General features: G+C 42.3%; 1 protein-coding gene across 3 annotated transcripts in view; it reads left to right on the top strand.

Annotated features, from left to right (window-relative positions):
• WDFY4 (WDFY family member 4) overlaps window positions 1–20,315 on the top strand; it is a 345,693-nt gene that overhangs the window by 220,933 nt on the left and 104,445 nt on the right. For all 3 annotated transcript variants that reach the window (XM_045842001.1, XM_045841998.1, XM_045841999.1), the window contains 3 exons: window positions 3,557–3,763; window positions 5,126–5,177; window positions 7,938–8,104. In XM_045842001.1, coding sequence (XP_045697957.1) covers window positions 3,557–3,763; window positions 5,126–5,177; window positions 7,938–8,104 — 426 coding nt within the window. The remainder of the gene's footprint in view (window positions 1–3,556; window positions 3,764–5,125; window positions 5,178–7,937; window positions 8,105–20,315) is intronic.

The raw sequence follows: 20,315 nt of genomic DNA, 5'->3' as shown, positions 1-20,315 counted from the left end.
AAGAGGCTGGTGATAATGAGACTCAGGGGCCTCAGCTCACAGGGCTCTCAGTGCTAGATTGGGAAAAACTTCTCTAACATGGCATTTTACCCACAACTAAGACGTCATTAGAGATGGTGGGAGCCCACAGCAAGACAAAATAACATGATCAATACTCAGTGCTCTGGAAGTTAGCCCAAGAATATTTATGCCCCATCATTCTATCACCAGCAAATTGAGCAATTCTAATATTTAATCTCCCAAACTTCTCATCGCTCTCAAAGTCCTGGCAAAAACAGTTGCCTGTCCTCTGGCCCTGCTCAGAGTTGCCTTTGCCTGTTCAAATTCTATTTGTTCCCTTCTCTATGGTCCATACGCTCTGGTTCTACCCTGTTATGTACACAGACCATCCTTTCTTATATCAAGTCCTCATTGTAATTTATAGAAATGCCTCCTCATGCCTATGCTGTTTTTATAACACTGCAATCTTGACTGGTTAAAACTCATGGCTAGATGCCTTCCGTCCCAGAAATGGCTTTTCTCTCAATAGTGGGTACACTGTGCTGTTTCACTGTATTCTGAGCTCTCTAGGGGCCAACAGGCTGTTGCTACTTCTTGCTCAGTGTCTGTATGTCCATTAAGTTTTGTCACAGCTCTGTCAGATACAAGTATTAGAAAGTCAACTCAAACTGACTCAGGCAACAAATGAAATGTTTTGTGCTATTAAAATGTCCAGGGGAAGCACAGGTCTCAGGGTCTAGGCATTCAAGCCCCACTCTAAGGAATCTGTCTTCTCTCCCTCTCTTTCTCCTCTCTCCTACATGCTTACACATTTACATAAATACACAAAAATTCATGAGTTACTAATGCATTTGAGGCACCAGAGCACATGAATGAGAGAGCATGTGAGTGTGAAGGGAACTCATGTTCTAGTCCCTGGGCTGCACATCCTAGAATGAGGCAGTGTTCATGGGGAACCATTTTCTAACTTGTATAATGCCACTGTCTCCTTGCCAAGTTGCAAGGCTGTATGCCATATCTGTCTGAGGGGGCACTTGTCCTGATGCACATAAAGGTGTCCTGGGACTGTGGTGAGTGGCCTGGATATATATCTGCACATCTACCTCTCTGCACTGTCTCCTCTGTATGGGCTCTGGAGCACCATTGATTGCCACCCTGGGGAATGATGCACAATAGTCCATCAATAACCATACAGTACCACTTAGATTTCCCAGTCTTGGGTGACACATTAAACCCCAAAGCCAGGGCTAGAGTCAGCCCTACCAAAGCACCAGAGACTTAAAACAAGGAAGGTCACCTAGAGGAAAGTCTCAATGATGCTATCCAAGACTTTCTTTTCAGCCAAAAATCATAGCTGCCTCTAACATGCCAGAACCTCCTGCCTTTGAGTCTCTGGGGTAGCACTGGGCCCACTCAAGTTTTGAATGAGGATGTTGCATTGTGCAGAAACATGAGCATGACAGAGTAGTTTGCAAGCATGGGAACTCAAGACTTTTGCTATTTAGTCACCTCATGTCCTCTTCCCCAGGACCACATGAACCTTTTTATTGTGGTTGAGCAGTCATTCATCTCTGAGGGGTCTCATTGCTGACACATAGCTGTGTGGCTGCAGGTACTCAAGACAACTCACTTTGCCTGTGATGAAGACTCAGGGAGCCATGAACCACAATTACATTTGTGGGGCCTTGGAATGAAGAAGGTGCTCCTAAAAGACTAATTTGAAGTCCAGGGTGGATAACCCAGTAGCTCAGGAATTATTCATAATCTATGGAGCTCAGTATGTTACTGCAAACACAGCAAAAATTTCCAGGGAGCTGAATTATTTTCCCAAAACAAGTGTTCATTTTATATAACCAAATCCCTGTAAAAGGCTTTGGATAGTCATTATTTTTCTGGAGCTCTTTATTAAGCAGTGGGAGTTGAGTGTAAAATGCTGTAACTGTTTTGGATATTAATGTAAGAACTGTGGAGAAACAAAATAATCTTGTTTCAAAATAGGATTTAGTGAATTCACATTAATACTAATTCCTTAAACTGGGTGAGGCATCATATAAAACTCCTGATTTATTGCTTACATAATCCCATGGTTTTATTATTATGGTAATAATATTAACTAAATTTGACTGATGGGAAGCTAAATGTCCTTCAGGTTAAATAGCTCATGAATGGTAAAAACATGGTGACAGCCCAGGTTCATCTGATGCCAAAGACCATGTGCTACTCACTATACTATCTTTTATATTTTCATGCAAATTTTCAAGTTCTGAGAATAATTGACCTGTTCAAAATGGTCTTTGAAGTAATATTGGCAGAAACCATGAGTTAATAAAATGAAACTAGGCTCCCAGGAAAAGAATCTAGTCCACAGGCTCAAGTATAGGCTTTGGAATTAGACAGCTGGGTTTAAATTTCAGCTCGGTCACCAGGTGGTTCTTGGAGAAATCACTTCTCCTTTCCTAGACTTGGTTTCCTTAAGCCAATGAAATTTCTACTATGAGGATTATAGAAATCTTACATGTGTAAGTTTCACTCATGGAACCACTGGATAGAGGAAATGAGATACAATAGATGAGGGGATCAGCTTAACACATGATAATTCGTTTCTTTCCTTTTTACATTAAGTTTATGCCACCTGTGCCTCTTGTTTCACCTTTCAGTTTCTGAAAAAATAAAATTAAAGTTTCAGGCAAATGTCATTAAATATTTGCATAATTGCAAAAGTTTACCCTGCAAGCAAAGTTGATTCAACTGCCCAAAATGAATTGAAATGTTTCCTTGACAGGTGATGTATGAAACTTGAATGTGGCATACAAAAGCAGTTTAAGGGTGTCGATGAAAAGATTTGAGTTATACTCTAGCAGAAAGTGTAATAATCAAGTGCCACAGGCACAAACTATGAGGATTTCATTAACATCAAAGGTTTTAGGTTCTGAGAACATTCCAGAATCCTTGAACATTCTAGAAACATATATTAGGATTTAAAAAACCCTTCCATATCATCCAGGCCAAACCTCTCATTTCACAGTTGGAGATGTCCAGAGACAGAAATAACTTGCTCAACTCAATCCATTGTAGGCTAGTCTGCTAATTCCTACCACAGTGCTACACCAGAGGACCAAAAGAAGTATTTTCAGCATCATTTTGGAAGGGTAGGGTATGGTAAAATTTCCTGTCCATTTTGAATTGTATGGGCTAGGTAAAATTCTGTATCTATGTTATAACATAGATGTCCAATCCACTCTGATGATTAGCAGCAGGATCTTGGAGACCTGTCGCCCTCTGCCCAACAACCAGCAATCACATGGCTCTGAATTCTAAAAGGATGATGGCTTTTTCCTCCCTTCTTCAGGATTAACTGGCCTCAAAACTGAGAAACCAATTTCTTCTCTGGGCCAGGTCTTGGATACACTACACATTCTGAGGGTTCTTGGGGATGCCTATTAGGGGCCAGTTTTCTCAGACAGTTATGAGGGACTTGGTCTGTTTACCCCACGAAGTTCAGAGTCAGGCTTGTGTGTGAAATGTCCAGGGGTTATACTGCACTTCTGTTTTGCAGAGGCGGAGATGTGGCAACATCAAGGCAGCCAAAGCCTGGGCCCAGATCCAGGAGCAGCTTTTTGGGGAGCTGGGCTTGTGGCGCCATCCAGCAGAAGTCACACCCTGTTCCCGGTGGGAACTGGACTGGAGAGAAGGACCTGCTCGCATGAGGAAGCGACTCAGATGCTTATCTCCACTGGAGTCCTTGAGTGCAGAAAACTTCAAGGTAAGAGCTCCACGCAATAAGATAGTGATGCTTCAGTGCAGGAAGAGTAGGGTACAGTCTCCTTAGCTTTTCCATCTCATTTTGTTTTTTCATCAGGACTCTTCCCAGTGTGCTTTGCAAGAGCTTTGATATGGGCAGGTCAGAGAGAAAATGTATGTAGTTAAGGCAGGATTGCCCTGATTTATTCCTGATGCTATCTAACAGAAAAAAAGAATCACTTGCCCTCCCAGGTAACAGAGGAGGGATGCTGTAACCACAGCCTAAATGAATGAACCAATGAGTGAGTGAATGAATAGGTGAATGGGTCATATCTTTACCACTGACCTAGACCACACCGACGTCCACAAAAGTTCGGTGGAATAATCTGATTGCCATTGTTGGGAAAGAGCCACGTGATGATCACTGTCAGCTTGCATCAGTTACTTGTTGCAGAGCAGTCATGACCAGCACTGCTCTGGGCATAATTGTACTAGCAAATCTTGTAGCAAGTTTTACAGTAGGAGCATCTTGAATTCAGCTATTTCTGCAAGCTCAAGTCAGTGACCCACTTAGTTTGAATGACATTGAAACTACTGAATCCCTAAGCAATGGAATCTGGGCAGACCTCAGGGGCTTGCTATAATAAATTGAACTCTGTCATCAGACTTATGTTTTTGCCTTTTAAAGGACTGGGAATCAGTTGGATTGGTAGTGGATATAGAAAAAGCTGTTAATAGCTTTTTATTTCTTCATTGAACAATTCCCAATTTAAAAAAGTCTAAAAGCCATCCTTCCAAACACTGGAACACAAGACAATGTTGTGTCTATTTTCTAGTCTATAACCTCAGAATCTGTTATCTATATTAAATCATTTATAAAACCTAATGGGAACATGGTAATTCATTTTTTCAGTAGACACTTGAAATTTGAATGTATTGTCACTGAACATCTTGCAGTATATAGTATGTTTTCCTTAATATATTTGTTAGGAAATAGAGGCAGAAGAAATAAGTAGCCCACACATTGTGCTGGTGACCAAGCAGAGGCTGGCTACAAAGCCAAGTCTGTCCCTGACCCACCTCCAGGGTGGTCCACACCATAGTCCAGGATGCTGTCTAATCTTATTTCAGCATCATTTTTGGTGATTACTGTAATTCCACTTAATGGAAGATTGTCAGGTTTTCCCCTTTGACTCAAGAACATTAATACTTGCATTTTATTGTGGTTCTTTATGATTTAACATTTTCTCTCCTGGCATCTGAGTGTGAAATATGTAATTTATTTGAAGTGATCACATGCATGTGTATGTGAATTTGTAGAAGGGGGGGCTGCATATAGGTAGTACCCAGGACTTAATTTCTCTTTTCTCTGGTTTTATTTCAGGAAAGCCAAGACATAAATGGTGATGTTTCTCAAACAAATGCTGAAAACAAAGGTACTCAGTTTATCAATTTACCTATTTTTTATTTAAAAATTAAACCAATTCTTGGTTTTATTTAATATCTCATTAAAGAGATGGAATTAGTATTTTGGGGGAAGAAAATATTGGAGGTCCAGAGCACAGAGTGCTAAGACTCTTTTCATTACTATGCTCCCCAGAATTAAGAAATTTACTCCAGGCCCCAGAACTCCTTTAGGGGGAGAATTTTATATAACTCTATAACAATAAATTTTTTTTCAGGGAAACTATCTTGTCAATTTGCTGTATCAGGGAAACCTGAAAAGTGCCCCAAATAGTACAAATACATGTTCAGTAGTACATGATCCCAAACACGTAGGAGGAAAATAACAGACTGTTTTAAGTGGATAGAACATATATTTAATAGTTCTTACACTGAACTCTCTGATTGTAAAAATTACAGATAAAATAGTCATTATTACAGTAGTCCCCTCTTATCCATGAGGGATACATTGTAAGACCATACTATGTTTTTCCTATACATTCACACCTTTCCACTTAAAGGAAGCACTCTAATACTTTGGGATCATTATTAAGTAAAATAAGCACAATCACTGTGATACCTTGACAATCAATCTGAGAATGGAGGCACTACTAAATGACTAACGGTTGGGTACTATACACAGCATGGAGATGCTGGATGAAGGGAGAAGCACTTTCTGGATGGGATGGAGCAAGATTGCTGGAGTTGTCATTATGCTACTTAGAACAACACACAATTTAAAACTTATGAATTGTTTATTTCTGGAGTTTTCCATTTAATATTTTTGGACTGTGTTTAACTGCAGAAAACTGAAACTGGAACAAGTGAAACCACAGATAAATTTAGCACTTCCCAAGCATAAAAAACACTTTGAATCATATTTTATGTGTATATTTATGCCTTATTTGTATCATTTTCATGGAGAAATTTGATTGAGTTGATTTGCTGAAATTTGGGCTTCATTTTCAGAGGTCAGTTTGTTAAGAACACATTGATACACATGGACACACAGATGTACACATTATATTTCAGGGTTTGTGTGTTTCTACCAGACTCTGCCTTTTGCTTCAGGCACTCCCTATCCATTACTTTCACTATATCCTAGGCTGCAGATAGTGTCATAGTTTTAACCAAATTACAACTTCTTAGTGTTGATCATGTTGTTTCATTTAAGATCTTGGTACTGGATTTTCTTTTGAGCTGGATATCTTGCCAGTCTGTAGTATTTCCCTAAAGTGGGGATCCTGGGCTTCGAATCCCAGTTTGATTTGGGAGTCCCACTGTGGTATAGGATGTATGGTAACATTGTAATATCCATTTGCTTCTCTTCTTTCCACCCCAAGGCCCACAACTTAAGATCAAAATGAGAATCTGCCCACTCTCTCTTTGAGAGAGGGTGGCTACAGAGAGTGCAATGGTGGAAAGTGTGAGCTGATTTTATTGAACTACAGTCATGGACTGCTGAGTCCTCTGGTCCCTAGGGAGCTCAATCAGTGGGGAAGAAAGGGCCTGTGGGTCTCCAACATGACTTCCTGGGTGCCTGTAACTACATGGTGTTCTCCCTGCTGGGGAAAGCCTGCAGCAGACACTTTTGTTCATCCATATGTGAGAGACCCATGTGGGAATGAGGTCACAGAGGTGACCATCTTGGCTTAAAGAAAATGCCTTGACTTCACAGTCATGTGCAGTGTGACTGCTCCAGGCAGGTGGGCACCCAGGACAGGGTGGAGGAGTAGAATCTAGAAATCCACATAGGTATGTTCTTAGCTGGTGCTCAAACATCCATGCCCAGGAGTGCATTCTTAGGAAATAAGTATAGAGGTGTACATGAATGACTGTAGCATAGTACAGTCACAGAAGTACAGATACAGATACACAAACCACCTGTATCTCCAAAAAATAGGAGATGGGTTAGGTGATTATGAAAAAGCCACACAATAGAATATTGTTTTCAAAGAACTTCTAATGGAATGGTTAAGTGCTCATAATACAATCTTGAGTAAAAAAAATAGAAAAAAACTATAAATGCAGTGTAATTCCTACCATGTCAAAAATTACATAATGTGTGTGCTTATACATACATGTACAAAAAAAGATAGCAGAAGTAAATAAACCAAACTGTGGACTGTGAAGAAAAACAGCCTAGAGTTGAAAAGGGACTAAGATTTTGCCTCTATTACAGCAATCATAATACCTTGAGCAAAGTATTTAGCCACTTTCAATTTTCCTATTTGTAAACTGAGGATAAGTAGAATCTACAACTGGTAGGACTGGATGAAAAATGTCATTAAAAGTGCCCAGCACAGAGAACATGCTTACTAGATGGGATCTGCTATTATTTATACTATCTCTAGGTACATGAATATTTGTTTTATTTTTTACAATTTTATGTTTTTTCCAAGTTTTTTAAAAATTGTACAATAAGAAGATAGTGCTCCAATAATTTGTTTAAAAAAAACATTCTTTTCAAAGAGTGAATAAAGTAAAATTCAGATAAAGCAAACCCTGGTGGAGCAGCCAGGCCTGGGCACATCATCTGGAAGGAATCAATCCAAGGGTGTGTTGACCACACCAAAGGGTTGGAGGGGTGGTGTCCACTTTTGGAAACAGTGAGGGACACACTGAGATGCACACCACTCAGGTCTTTCCTGAAACATTGCAGTTCCTCACAGCAACACAGGCCCAGACAGCATACCACCCCTTGGGGTGCCAGATGACTCATGCCAAAACTGTGTTGCTTTATGCCACTACAGATGAGCTGACACTGAAAGAAGCTGAGAGCGAGAGAGGTGAGGTGGCAGCAGATTGCACCCAGCTTACCTTCTTCCCTGCCTTACATGAAAGTCAGCATTCTGAAGATTTCTTGGAACTGTGTCGGGAAAGACAAGTTATTTTACAAGAACTTCTTGATCATGAAAAGGTAATACAGTCCATCATGACTGTTCTTTCAAGGTACTCAGACATGAAAAAACTAAGCTTTCTTCACTCACACGGAAGGGGATAGCTCCCTGCACTATAAAAAAATCAATATGCATGCTCCTGAATTTGTGTGCCCAGGGCAGGCATGCAGATGGAACTACACAGCCTGCCTCACTGTATTTTAAAGGTTAAAATCAAGCTAATAAACAGTTAAGTGAAATATGCTCTAACCTTTATAATACCTGGGAAATCAGTTTTAAATGTAGAATTCTTGTCCTTGTAGTTTGTCCTCTTGGCCCCTGTGTGCAGCCTGACCACCCTGAAGGGTACAATGAGAAGATGGTGCTTCCATAAGTGCTCCCATCTTGAGGGGCTTTGGTGGATGTGTTTGGACACCCTGACCCATATGTCCAAGTTGTTCCCATGCCCTACACCTCTCAAGCCTTGGCATATAAGCACACTGCTGCCACTGTCAACCCTCAGAAGTGTGAACTTGGAGATAAAATGTGCAGGGCCAGGAGGTAGGCTAGAGCAATTAGCAGGGAAGTCTACATTTGGGATATCTGAAGCTGGTTCATGTCCCTTTGGTATGACTGCAGGAGGGCCAGAGGGGTCTCCCTGAAGTGTGGGCCCAGCACAGGGCTCCTCTTTCCCAAGTCTGAGAAAGGTATGGAAATTGTGAAGCACATGTCTTAGAGTAGAACAGACCTAAGCTCAAATCCCAGAGTAACCACATACTACATGGCATGTCACCTAACTTTTGGGAGCCCTAATTTTTCTTATTTTCAGTATGAAATTTATACCAACCACATAACAATATTCTTGTAAGGCTTAAATGGGATAAAGAGACTAGCTCAGAGCTAGGCACTAGCTCAGAGAAAAGCTAGTTGCTCATTGAAAACTATTTCCTCCCTTTCCAAAGGTTGAGTGATTTTAAGGGCTAGGTGGATTTCAGGGTCTTATCCATCAATTCCTCTGTACCAGATACATGTGAAGGAGATGCCTCAGCAAAACAGAAATTCGGCAAGCCATGCAGGTGCCATACATAAGTGTGTGAGAGCTGAGGGCCAGTTGGGCCTCAGGGTGGATGGAAGTAGATTTGAACTAAAGGCTACAGAGTAAGCAGCTTGGATTTCCAGGAGCAGGAGATATACTTAGAGAGCCTGTGATGAACATGAGCAAGGTGTAGAAACTAAAGCATGTCTTTTCTAGGGGCAGCTGTCTTGCAGAGACTCCTGGAGGGTGTTAAGCTGGGACTTGCTCCTTCAAGGGGTTGGATAGAAGAGCTGGCTTAAAGTGGATTGGCCAAATGGATTGCTGCAAAATTTTCAGCAAGTTGCTTAGCTACTTTCAGATTTGGATAACAGTTCAAGCAACACAGTCCTATAACAACATGTCCTTCTTACACCTGCTTAACCCAAAGCTTTCAGGCATAGAGAACATTGTCAGGTATTCCTCGTGCCGTTCACTGTGTCTTTGCTCACACTGTTCATCTAAGTGTGGTGCCCTTCCCACTGGACTCTCAGCATCTGACTCTCTGAAGCTTATATTTTTAAATTTCATTTTTCAATTACAGTTTACATTCAGTATTATTTTGTATTGGTTTCAGGTATACAACGTAGTGGTCAGACAATCACATACTTTACAAGTGTTCCCCTCAATATTTCCACTACCTACCTGGCACCATACAGAGTTATTACAAAAATATTATTAACTATATTCCCTAAGTTGTACTTTACATCCTCATGACTATTCTGTAATTACCAATTTGTACTTTTTAATCCATTCATCTTTTTCACCCAAATTCCTTCCCCTAAGGCTACCATCAGTATGTTGTCTGTATCTATGAGTCTGTGTCAATTTTGTTTGTTCATTTGTTTTGTTCTTTAGATTACACATGGAAGTGAAATAATATGTTATTTGTCTTTCTCTGACTGACTTATTTCACTTAGCATAATACCCTCTAGGTCCATCAGTGCTGTTGCAAATGGTAAGATTTCATTCTTTTTTGTGGCCAAGTAATATTCCATTGCATATATGTACCACAGCTTTTTTATCCACTTGTCTATTCATTTGGGTTGCTGATCTTGACCACTGCCTGCTCTGAGACCTGGAAAAATGGTCTCTCCTTTGTTGCTGTCTCTACTGTCTTCTGCATCACCTCCTGTCCATGATCTTGGCACCCAGGCCAACCATCACCACATCACCTTCTGCCTCTCTCACTACCTGGAGAAGTCATTCAGTAAATGCTAACGAATGAAGATTTATTAAATCCACATTAATTTTATTTTGATTATGGAAGTAATATATGTCTACTATAAAATTTTTAAAGTAGATTTTAAAATATATATGAAACATATACACATATAAATATATATGTGTGTATGCATATATAGTATCCATAGCTGCTGAGAGCTAACAGCAGATAATAGTTTGGATTTGTAATATGTTAATATGTTCGTATAGGTAAATGGATATTTAGTAAATGTTTAGTAAACCAAAAAGAAACAGCTGAGATCAATGCTTTCTTACTATAACTTTTCTTTGTCTTAACCTTAAAGGAATATATAAAACAGTGATTCTCAACAGGGGGCAATTTTATCCCTGGAAGATATTTGCCAACATCTGGAGACATTTTTAGTTGTCATAACTTGGGGTTATGGGTGCTTCTGGCATATTTTGGGCAGAGGCCAGGGATCTGCCAAGCATCCCTACAAAGCTCAGGAGAGGCCCACCCTTTACCAGGAAATAATTATTCAGCCCAAAATATCTATAGTGCCAAGGTGAGATACCCTGACATGAAGAATACATATTAAACAGATCTTAAGTCCTGCCTGACAGGGTAAGGAAATGTTGAGTTATTCATTGTTCCACATTGGATCTTTTCATCATTTCGATAGGAAGACATCAAAAGCAATGCTTTGGTTTAGTTTGGCATGCTACTTTTCTATTGCTGCCTGAACAAATTATCATAAATATAGTGACTTAAAACAACATACATTTATAATCTTAAAAGTCTGGAGACAATATGTCTCAGCTTGTTCTCTGCTTAGAGTCTCACAGGGCTGAAGCTGAAGTGTTGGCAGGGATGCATTTCTTTCTAGAGGCTCTGGGAATGAATTTGTTTCCTAGCTCATTCAGGTGTTGGCAGAATTCAGGTCCATGTTTCTGTAGGACTGATGTCCTAGTTTCTTTGCCTGCTGCCAAACAAGGCCAATACTTAGGTTCTAAAGGCCAGCCACATCCCTTGCCTTGTGGACCCTCCCTCCATGTTCAGAGCAAGCTGTAGCAGGTGGAATCCTTCTTACCCTTCCAATCTCTCTGAACCACTTCTGCCCCATGTCCCCCCACCTTACCCTTCCATTACATCTCTCCTACCTACACTTCTGCCTTCCTCTTCTGATGCAAAGGGCTCAAGATATTACATTGGATTCTCCAGATAATCAGAATAATCTCCCTATGTTAAGGCCCATTGACTCATAACCTTAATTTCATCTGCCTAGTCCCTTTAAGCACTGCCTAGGTGAGAGTTTGATAGGATAACTAGAAAGGAAGCTCTGGCAGGACATCTTTGGAATACTACCCACCACATTGCTATAATTCAGGATCCATATCCCAGATCCTCATCTACATTCTTTCTCTGTGCTCTTCCAAGGAGAGCTTCTGCAGATGGCCCAGTTCCCATGAGCTTCCCAAAGTCTGCCTGCTGGTTCCAGCCTGGACTGGGCTGGGCTGTGGGCAAAGTCTGGAGCTTATAGTCACAGCCAAGAACTAGTCTCAGCCCCAGCTGTGCAGCAGATGGTACTTGTGCTGGTCTCAGAGAGTCTTGTTTTTGCTGATTGTCTCACCCAGTCACATTTCCCTTAGAGGCTTTGTTGGGGAGCAAGAGCCTGAAGCCCACAAGTGACTTACTTTCCCAGCTCCTAAGAGGCAGGACAGAACCAGGAAGAGGCTGTTCTCCCATCCTCCCCTGTCTTGTACTTAAACTTCAGTCCTATTCGGTCTCCATGTTGCCCAACAGGAAGCCATCAGAAGTGCCACACATGGCTTATTATGATAGCAGGAATGCCAGGCTGTGCAGACAGGAGTGAGCAGAAGCCATCAAGGGCAGAGAACAGGAGTGTCCATCTAGCACTGGTGTCCCCTTGCCTGCCAGAAGGGGCCAGCCTGAGTTGGGGGCTCAAATGAGTGTCAGCCCCCTGAACAGGATATTGAGCAACTGCAAGGGCAAGGTGATTTTTTTGTCTGGACCTGTGTTTTTTTCATGAGTTGTTTTCATTCCTTTCATTGAGTTATACGTGTTACCTCTGTTTCCTGGTAAATTGTGGGAGAGATTATTTCTTGATTCAGCCTGAGTTTCTCCACTGTCAGAGGAACCCAACCACCAGACACACCTGCTCACTGAAGAAGCAAGTATGGAAAGAGAAAGGCCAAGGCCATGGGGGACAGACTCCCTATGGTAGGGTGTGCAGATGCCATAGGTGAATGCTATATAAACCCCACCTGCCTAATTGCACCTCCACCACTAATACATCCAGTGACTTTGGGTAAGTAGCAGAACCACTCCTGAGCCTCATTTCATTTATTTTTAAAATGGGACTATACTCTTTGACTCATCAGTTTGTGTCAAAGATCAAAGAGGTGCTATGTATTCCTGTCTAAAACTCTGTGCACTCCCATCCACCCACCCTTCCAGTCCTCCCCACCTCCTTCCCACTTTTACCCCACCCCTAGTTTTTGTCCATGTGTCCTTTACACTTGTTCCTGTAAACCCTTCCCATTCTCCCCTGAAATTCCCTCCCCTCACCCCTCTGGCCACTGTCAGCCTGTTCTCTATTTCAATGTCTTTGGTTATATTTTGCTTGTTTCTTTGTTTTGTTGTTTAGGTTCCTGTTAAAGGTGAGATCATATGGTATTTGTCTGTCACCGCCTGGCTTATTTCACTTAGCATAATGCTTTTCAGTTCCATCCATGCCCACAAAGGGTAGGAGCTCCTTCTTTCTTTCTGCTGCACAGAATTCCATTGTGTAAATGGACCATAGTTTTTTGATCCATTCATTTACTGATGCATACCTAGGTTACTTCCAACACTTGGCTATTGTAAATTGTGGTGCTATGAACATTGAGGTGCATAGGTTCTTTTGGATTGGTGTTTCAGGGTTCTTAGGATATAATCTGGGAAGTGGAATTGCTGGGTAAAAAGGCAGATCCATTTTTAGTTTTCTGAGAAAATTCCAAACTGTTTTCCATAATGGTTGTACCAGTCTGCAATCCCAGCAACATTACACAACACCACTTTAAGAAGACAAGCAACCCAATTAAAAAATGGGCAAAGGATTTGAACAAACACTTTTCCAAGGAGGGCATACAGAGGATCCAGAGGCACATGAAAAGATGCTCAGTATCACTAGCCATCAGAGAGCTGAAAATTAAAACCACAACAAGATACCACTTCACACTGGTTAGAATAGCCATCACAAACAAAGCAACAAACAAGTGTTGGAGAGGTTATGGAGAAAAGGGAACCCTAGTACACTGTTGCTCGTTTTTTAATAGTCTCTTAGGATTTGTTCTCTCACTCCACAAAGGAAGGAAGAGTTGGGTATGAACCCTTGTTCTCTCACTCCAAGAAGGAATGAGGAGTGGGGTACGAACCCTGGTATCTAGACTATGGCTCTGAGGAAGTAGGAAAAGTCCTGTCAGTGCAAACAATGAGGTACTCTAATTCAAACCTGTTCCCAGACAGCCTCTGGGTGCTCCTGTGAGACAAGGAACTTCAGGGGTTAGGGAAATGCCATAGTGAAAGCTTGGGCAGAATGGGGGACCCAGGAGTCTAAATGGTCCTGTTGTCCTTCTGAGATGGTGGATGATGAGACAATGGGTCAGAGTAGAGCCCATGAGAGGCCTGACCTACTGGGATGGGGCCCCTCTAGGAGTTCTGTACCACTTATGAAATGCAACATTTTATGGAAAAGAGGGAAGTTGCTAGGTTTGGGGCATGGATTGATGTGTGATTAAACCGAGGAGGCCCCTGAGTTTAAAGCATGAGGTAGGGAGAAGTGCAGGGAGGTAGGCCCCAGAGCTCAAGAACATCCTTGGGTCAGAAGAGATAAGTCATATCTAGAGTAGAGAATTCTTTGTGGATCAGCCCCAGCTGACAGGTGGGCTAATGAGGCCTCTGTAACCAGGCCCTGTACATCTCACAACTTAGATCCTCACAGCCTGATGACCACCTACTTACCACCCCCCTGCAGCTGAGGCCTCCTGCCTGAGTGAGACTGTCCTGGTGTTCCTATCCACAATGCACTCAGGGCCCTGGACTTTCCACAGCACCCTGCACCTTCCACAGCACCCTGTTCACTCTGCTGCCAGCATCTTTCTCATTGCATGGCTCTGTAATTATTTCTGCATCTGACTGTAATTTCTTTAAAGGCAGGGGCATGCTTGGGTTCATCCTTGTCTCTCATGACATACAGCATTTGTGCTCTGGGAAGACCTGGAAAGCATGGCTAGGTCAGGAAGCCATGTGCAGGGAGCCAGCAGGTATGCAGAGGGGCAGAGTGGGGGTTCAAAGAGTGGGCAACCTGCTTACAGCTTCAACTTGGGTCTGCCCTTGAGGGCCTGGGGACTCTGGTCAAGGGGTGGCAGGCACTGGGTGGACCTCTCTCACAGGGGAGCCTCTCTGGGAGCAGGTGGGACATAGCTTGGCAAAGGCTGGTCACCATAGTAACTCTACCACCACTGTTACCAGGGAGGCAGTTGCCAGCAGTTAGTGTCAAGGGGCAACTTGGCACTGGGAAGGTGCTCAGACAGACTGAAAGCATCATTCTTCTTTGTTCATTTCCATCATTGGCAAAAATGTCAGACACCTGGAGCCCCTGCTAAGTGTGCTCTTCATAAGGCATGTCCTCTGATCTCTCCATGGTCCCACAATGGAGACTTTCCATTTCCATTTCAAAGATGGCAAAAACAGCCTGGGTGGGCTACTAACTGGAATTGCTGGGATTTCATCTCAGGCCTGTCTTACTCTAAGTTCACCTGATTTTTCACTCTCTCTGCTATTTCCCAGCCTACTGTACTGGGCAAGTTATGTAAACTCTCCGCCACCCTGTCCTTCAACAACCTTCCCATGTTGGGCTTGGGAATATTGGCTCCAGGCCCTACAGTGCTTCCTGTATAATCTTTCCAGTTAGCAGGTGGCCTAGGCAGGTGGCCCTCCAGGACCCTCAGCACACATGGCATCTCTCCCTGAGACATAGCACATCAAGCACTTACCAACCTGCTTGTCTGCACATGCCTTAGCACCAGTTTGCTATGGCCATCATCCCTGTCCACTATACTTTTTGTCAGGATAGATCTGGAAGTTGAAGAAGGAAGGATTATTGTAGTTACCTTTGAACCATGAATGTGTTCAAACAAAGGTGCAGAAAGTTTGTACGTAGCAGTAGCAGGGGTGTGTGTGTGTGTGGATGTGCAGGGAGGAGTTTTCTGCATTTCCTGGGCTGATACTTTTTGCTTGTGTTAAGACATTTTGTAGCAAGTATGAAATACAAACTGGGAATTTCCCTAATTCAGATATCTTCATAAAGCCTGGGGGCCTTGTGCTTTCTCTAAAGAAAAGCACACCAACAAGATGCTGTGGGTGGTGGTGTGTCCCATGCTCAGAACACCTAGGAGCACCTACCTTCCAGTGGCTATCACTAAGATGGGCAGGCAGCCCTGGCTCCTCATTTCCTGCCATCTCAGAAATACAAGCTTTCATGGCTTTTGCCATGCACAGTGCAGGGGACTCCAGAGTGTAACAGCCTTTCAGGCTTCTGGATGGCCACCTACAGAAGGCCTCTGGGGCAGCAGGTAGCCTGGAACTGCAGGATAGTAGCAGTTTAACTCACTTCTCTGTGTGCATGAGGGAGCTTTGATTGCCTCCAGTGATGTTCCTGGGACAGTAATTATTCTGTGTCACCTTGGTGTCATTGATTAATGATTCCCCAAACCGCAAACACATTTCTCTCCCAACAGCTCCACTTGACATGGAGAGTGGTTTATTTAATGCATGTTCACGGTAAGCCTGAGTCAGCCACTGTGGTGTTGGGGACAGTCCCTTGTGCCTTCCATGCAGAGGCTCTGAGAGGTGAGGCTCAGACCCAGTTCAGTCATGAGTCGAGTAAGGGTTATTTTCACTACCGGTGTTCTCATTAATTACATTAAAAACTGAACTGTAGTTATTTTTATGCAAACTCAGTATAAAATATTAGTTAGACATTGGTGGAATGAAATCAGCTCAAAAGGAAAGTTTTGCTCTGGACAGTAAAGTGCAGTGCCAAGCTCTTTCCAGGCATTTTTTTGTGTGTAGAAGGTGAAGAAGCCTGTTAACCTTTCCAGGTTTTAACTTCCCCTCTGTGTGAATTGTCATGACTGACTTTCTAAAACATAGAGTTGCACATGTCATCCCTACTTAATGACTTTTGAGCCTGTCTTTGGCATATTTTGTGCACAAGACCACTTCTGAGCTGGCCCTGCCCTTTTCTGGACTGGCCTCCCTCACCTTTATGTACACACACATGCACACACATGCACACACCCCAAATTTTATGCTCTAATTATACATAATTACTTGTAATCTCCAAACACATCCTTCTGGCTCTAGACTTAATACCCTGGATTGCTCCTCCCTGTGTTTATCTTCTTAACTCCTTATCCTGCCTTGGGGTCACCTCTGTGAGAACCACTTATCTGGTGTCACTTCTGCCACTTCTCTCACTCTTGTCTGGTCATGCTCCCTGCTCTGTATCCTCTGAGTGCCCACAGCATCCCTGCCATACTATGCCAGGACAGTCTATACTCTTCCATCTCTCTTGTTAGACCATGAGCACCACGAAGGCTTTATTTCTCTTTGTGCTTAACAGTGTGTGGGGTACACACCAAACATTCAATAATTATCTATTAAAGGAATGCATGAACAAATAAATGAGTGTTGAGAAATATGCTTTCATAGCCTCACAGGTATTCATAAGTCAGTTTCTCAAAGTATAGTCTTCAGATAACCTACATCCAAATCATCTGGGCTGTTTATTAAAATACAGATTCTAGGGCTTGCTCTGCACCTCCTAAATGGGAATCTCTGGGGATGTGACCTGAGAATATGAACTTCAACAAGCATCCAAGTGATTCTTATACATATCAACTCTTTGAATAAGTGCCTGAGATCCACAAGTCCAGGTTTTACAATATTCAGAGATGCCCCAGCGAGAAACGTGTTTCCATTTCAGTTAGTCACCATTGAACAGATCCTTAGTAAATGCAGCTTCAGCCAGATATTGCGCTTTGAACAATCTTCAGAACTGTAAAACGTTCACTGTATGCTGGGGTAGTTTCCATCCTTTCCCACCTAGTCTCCTCCATGAGGCAGGGCTGGAGTCATGCCTGATCACGGGCTTGCTTGTGGCAGTGGCTCATGGAGGCAGGCAAGGGGCTTTCCTGCTCTGTATCTGCTGAAAGAGATGAGCTTATGCAAAGAGATCCTCACACTACCTTCTCAGATTTGCCAAATCAGTATATAAAACACAGTATGTCCTTATCATTTTAATATACTTTTATTGATTACTAGTGTGACAGAGTGCTTCATCTAAAAATGTTCAAGGTAGCAAGAGTATATGCCACACTGCATTAGGTAGCCAATATAAATGTAATTCATATAGTTTATCTCTTTTTTGATACCCAACTTTTCCTCAGCAATCTGTGCAATTTTGAAAAATGAGCATACTCATTCTATATGCCAGTATAGGAGACTGTATCAATACAAGGTGTATGCAAGCAAGAGATGTACAGAAAGGCATGCATGCTACATATGAGCAGGCTAAAGCATTCTCTGGTAGATTTTGCACAAATATAAGTGAATGGACATATTAACTCTGTTCCACATACCTCATATGACAGCTCTGCACCTCTATTTTCCCACTAATGATATCAGAGTGTTGCACTCAATTTCAGGTGAATAGCATGGGAAAAAATTTGAGCACCTGCTGCTGATCTTCTGCTTTTGCAGATATGCACCCTGAGACCTGACTCCTGCAGGACCTACTGTCATGGGCTTCAATGGAATGCTTCTCTAATTTCAGCTCTAGCATTTTGGATTTCCAGACAAACTGTTCCTTGCACACAGGTCCAGGTGTCAGCACATCTTAATTATTTACCTAGTCAGGAGATTGTGTCTCATCCAGCTGATTGTAAAGAAATTCTACTTACGAAGCAGAAGTTCTACTCTTTCTACAATGATCAATAGACTCAGGGCATAAGAGATTTCTTAAGCATGAGTAAACTGGGGCTGGGGCCCTCCCAGGGCTGATTTAAATGGAAGAGAGGGCAATAGTTCACTTGGGTTCATTTGCCAGTTTTTAAAATGCCATTCTTTTCTAGCAGAATCAATGTTTCAGCTATTAACCCTGCTCTCATTAGACATTTTTCTTGTAGTTTGGTTTGTTCTCATTGTTACTTAGTTCTTCCCAAAGGAAAGCACCAGAACACTATGAGAATATGCTCCAGCCCCTGCTGTTGGGGCCACAGGGGTTGGGTGAAGGTGGGACCCCCTGTGGAGGGAGGGGTTTTGGAGGTTCATAAGGCAGAACTGGTGCTGCCATTCTACATCTCACCAGGTGGACTTGAAAAAAGTTTGAACAGCCTGGCATAGCCCTCCTAACAGTGCTGATAGGAGTGTGAACTGGTGCCACCTGTGAGGGGGCAATCTGGCAATAGTTATCAGAGTTGAAGATACTCACACCCCAGACTGGAAATTCTATTTCTAGGAATTTAATCTACAGTTTTACTTGTGTATTCAAAGGGCCATATGTCCAGGATGGTCTCTGCAGCATCATTTGTCATGTCAAAACATTTGAAAACAATGCTAATTAAGAGAGGATTGCTCCAATAACTCGTAGTACAACTGTGCAAGTGAACGGTCTGCATCAATTAATAAGGGTGGGACAATTCTATAAGAAGTTACTTGGAAGGGTCTCCAAGATGGGCTGTTAGAGGAATAAAAAACTAGATGCAAAACAGTAAGTATAGGAATATGCTATTTGTGTAAATAAAGAGAATATGTATAAAACAGGCTTATGCATTATTCATGGAATCTCTTCAGAAGGATATATTATAGGAAAAGTAAAGTTTCCCTTCTACCCTCTTATTAGAGTGTTCGGCTAGGCCTGAGAATTGAGTTGACAGAATACAGATTAACAGGAGAAAAGCAAACATTTTATTTTCATGTGTACTTGATAGCCTTCATCGGAAAATGAAGACCTTAAAGGTGGTTAGGTTTAAGTGTTTATATACTAGGCTGAACAGAGTAGTAACTGTGAAAAAGCAATTAAAATGTATAGGGAGGCTAAAGGAAGGTAAGGGTTAGTTTATTAAGGTTTGTTTGTACAGATTTCTCTCAGCCTTGCCTCTTTATCTCTGGTGACAAGAATGTTCTTTTCCTCCTGACATAGGGTGGCCATCTTTCATATGGGAGTTTTATTGCCTGCTTTCAGGAAGGAAAGGAAAAGCCCAAGTAGCCTATTTGTACCTTATTTTTCAAGTGCCTTTAACTCAAAATAATTCTGATGCCAAGGTGTCATGTTTGAGCTTGATACAAGCTCATGGTTATGGTGGTTATGGTGGTCATGGAATCATGGTTAATGATTCTTTTATCCTCAATGCTTCCTTTTTTATTTTTTACTTTTACTTTCCGCAGCGTGTCTAGTAGTAATTACTGTCAATTCTACCTCTTCTTGTTTAGATTCAATTATGTCTTCCTGTCCTCCCACTTCCTTCTGCCACCCCATCCAAAGCCATCACCCCTCAACAGGACCACTGAGGTAGCCACATGACTGATCACCCTCCTGCCACTCTTGGCTCTTTCCAACCTACTATCCAGCCAGCAGCCAGTGTCATCTTTGAGGAATGACCCTTCCTTGGCTTTCTATTGTAACCAGAATAAAATCCAATAGCCCTACCAAGGCATCTAAGGCCCTCTTTTTCTGAGCACTCCTACTTTCCAACTTTGTGTCAGTCATACTGATCTCTTCTCTCTCCTCCCTGCCTCTAGGCTTTGAACCAACCTTCCCTTTCCCTGATATCTTTTCTCCCAGCTTTTCTATGCTGCCCCATTTCCACCTTTCAATTCTCAGGGTTTTTCTAAAATAATGCCCCCAAGTTTCTCTCTGCCTTGTCAT

The sequence above is a fragment of the Phyllostomus hastatus genome, unplaced genomic scaffold, assembly GCF_019186645.2.
Source record: "Phyllostomus hastatus isolate PE091 unplaced genomic scaffold, TTU_PhHast_1.1 phas_contig_38, whole genome shotgun sequence".
NCBI classification, from domain to species: domain Eukaryota; kingdom Metazoa; phylum Chordata; class Mammalia; order Chiroptera; family Phyllostomidae; genus Phyllostomus; species Phyllostomus hastatus.
Note: the sequence above shows the minus strand (reverse complement) of the source record. Positions and strands in the feature narration are given on the sequence as shown.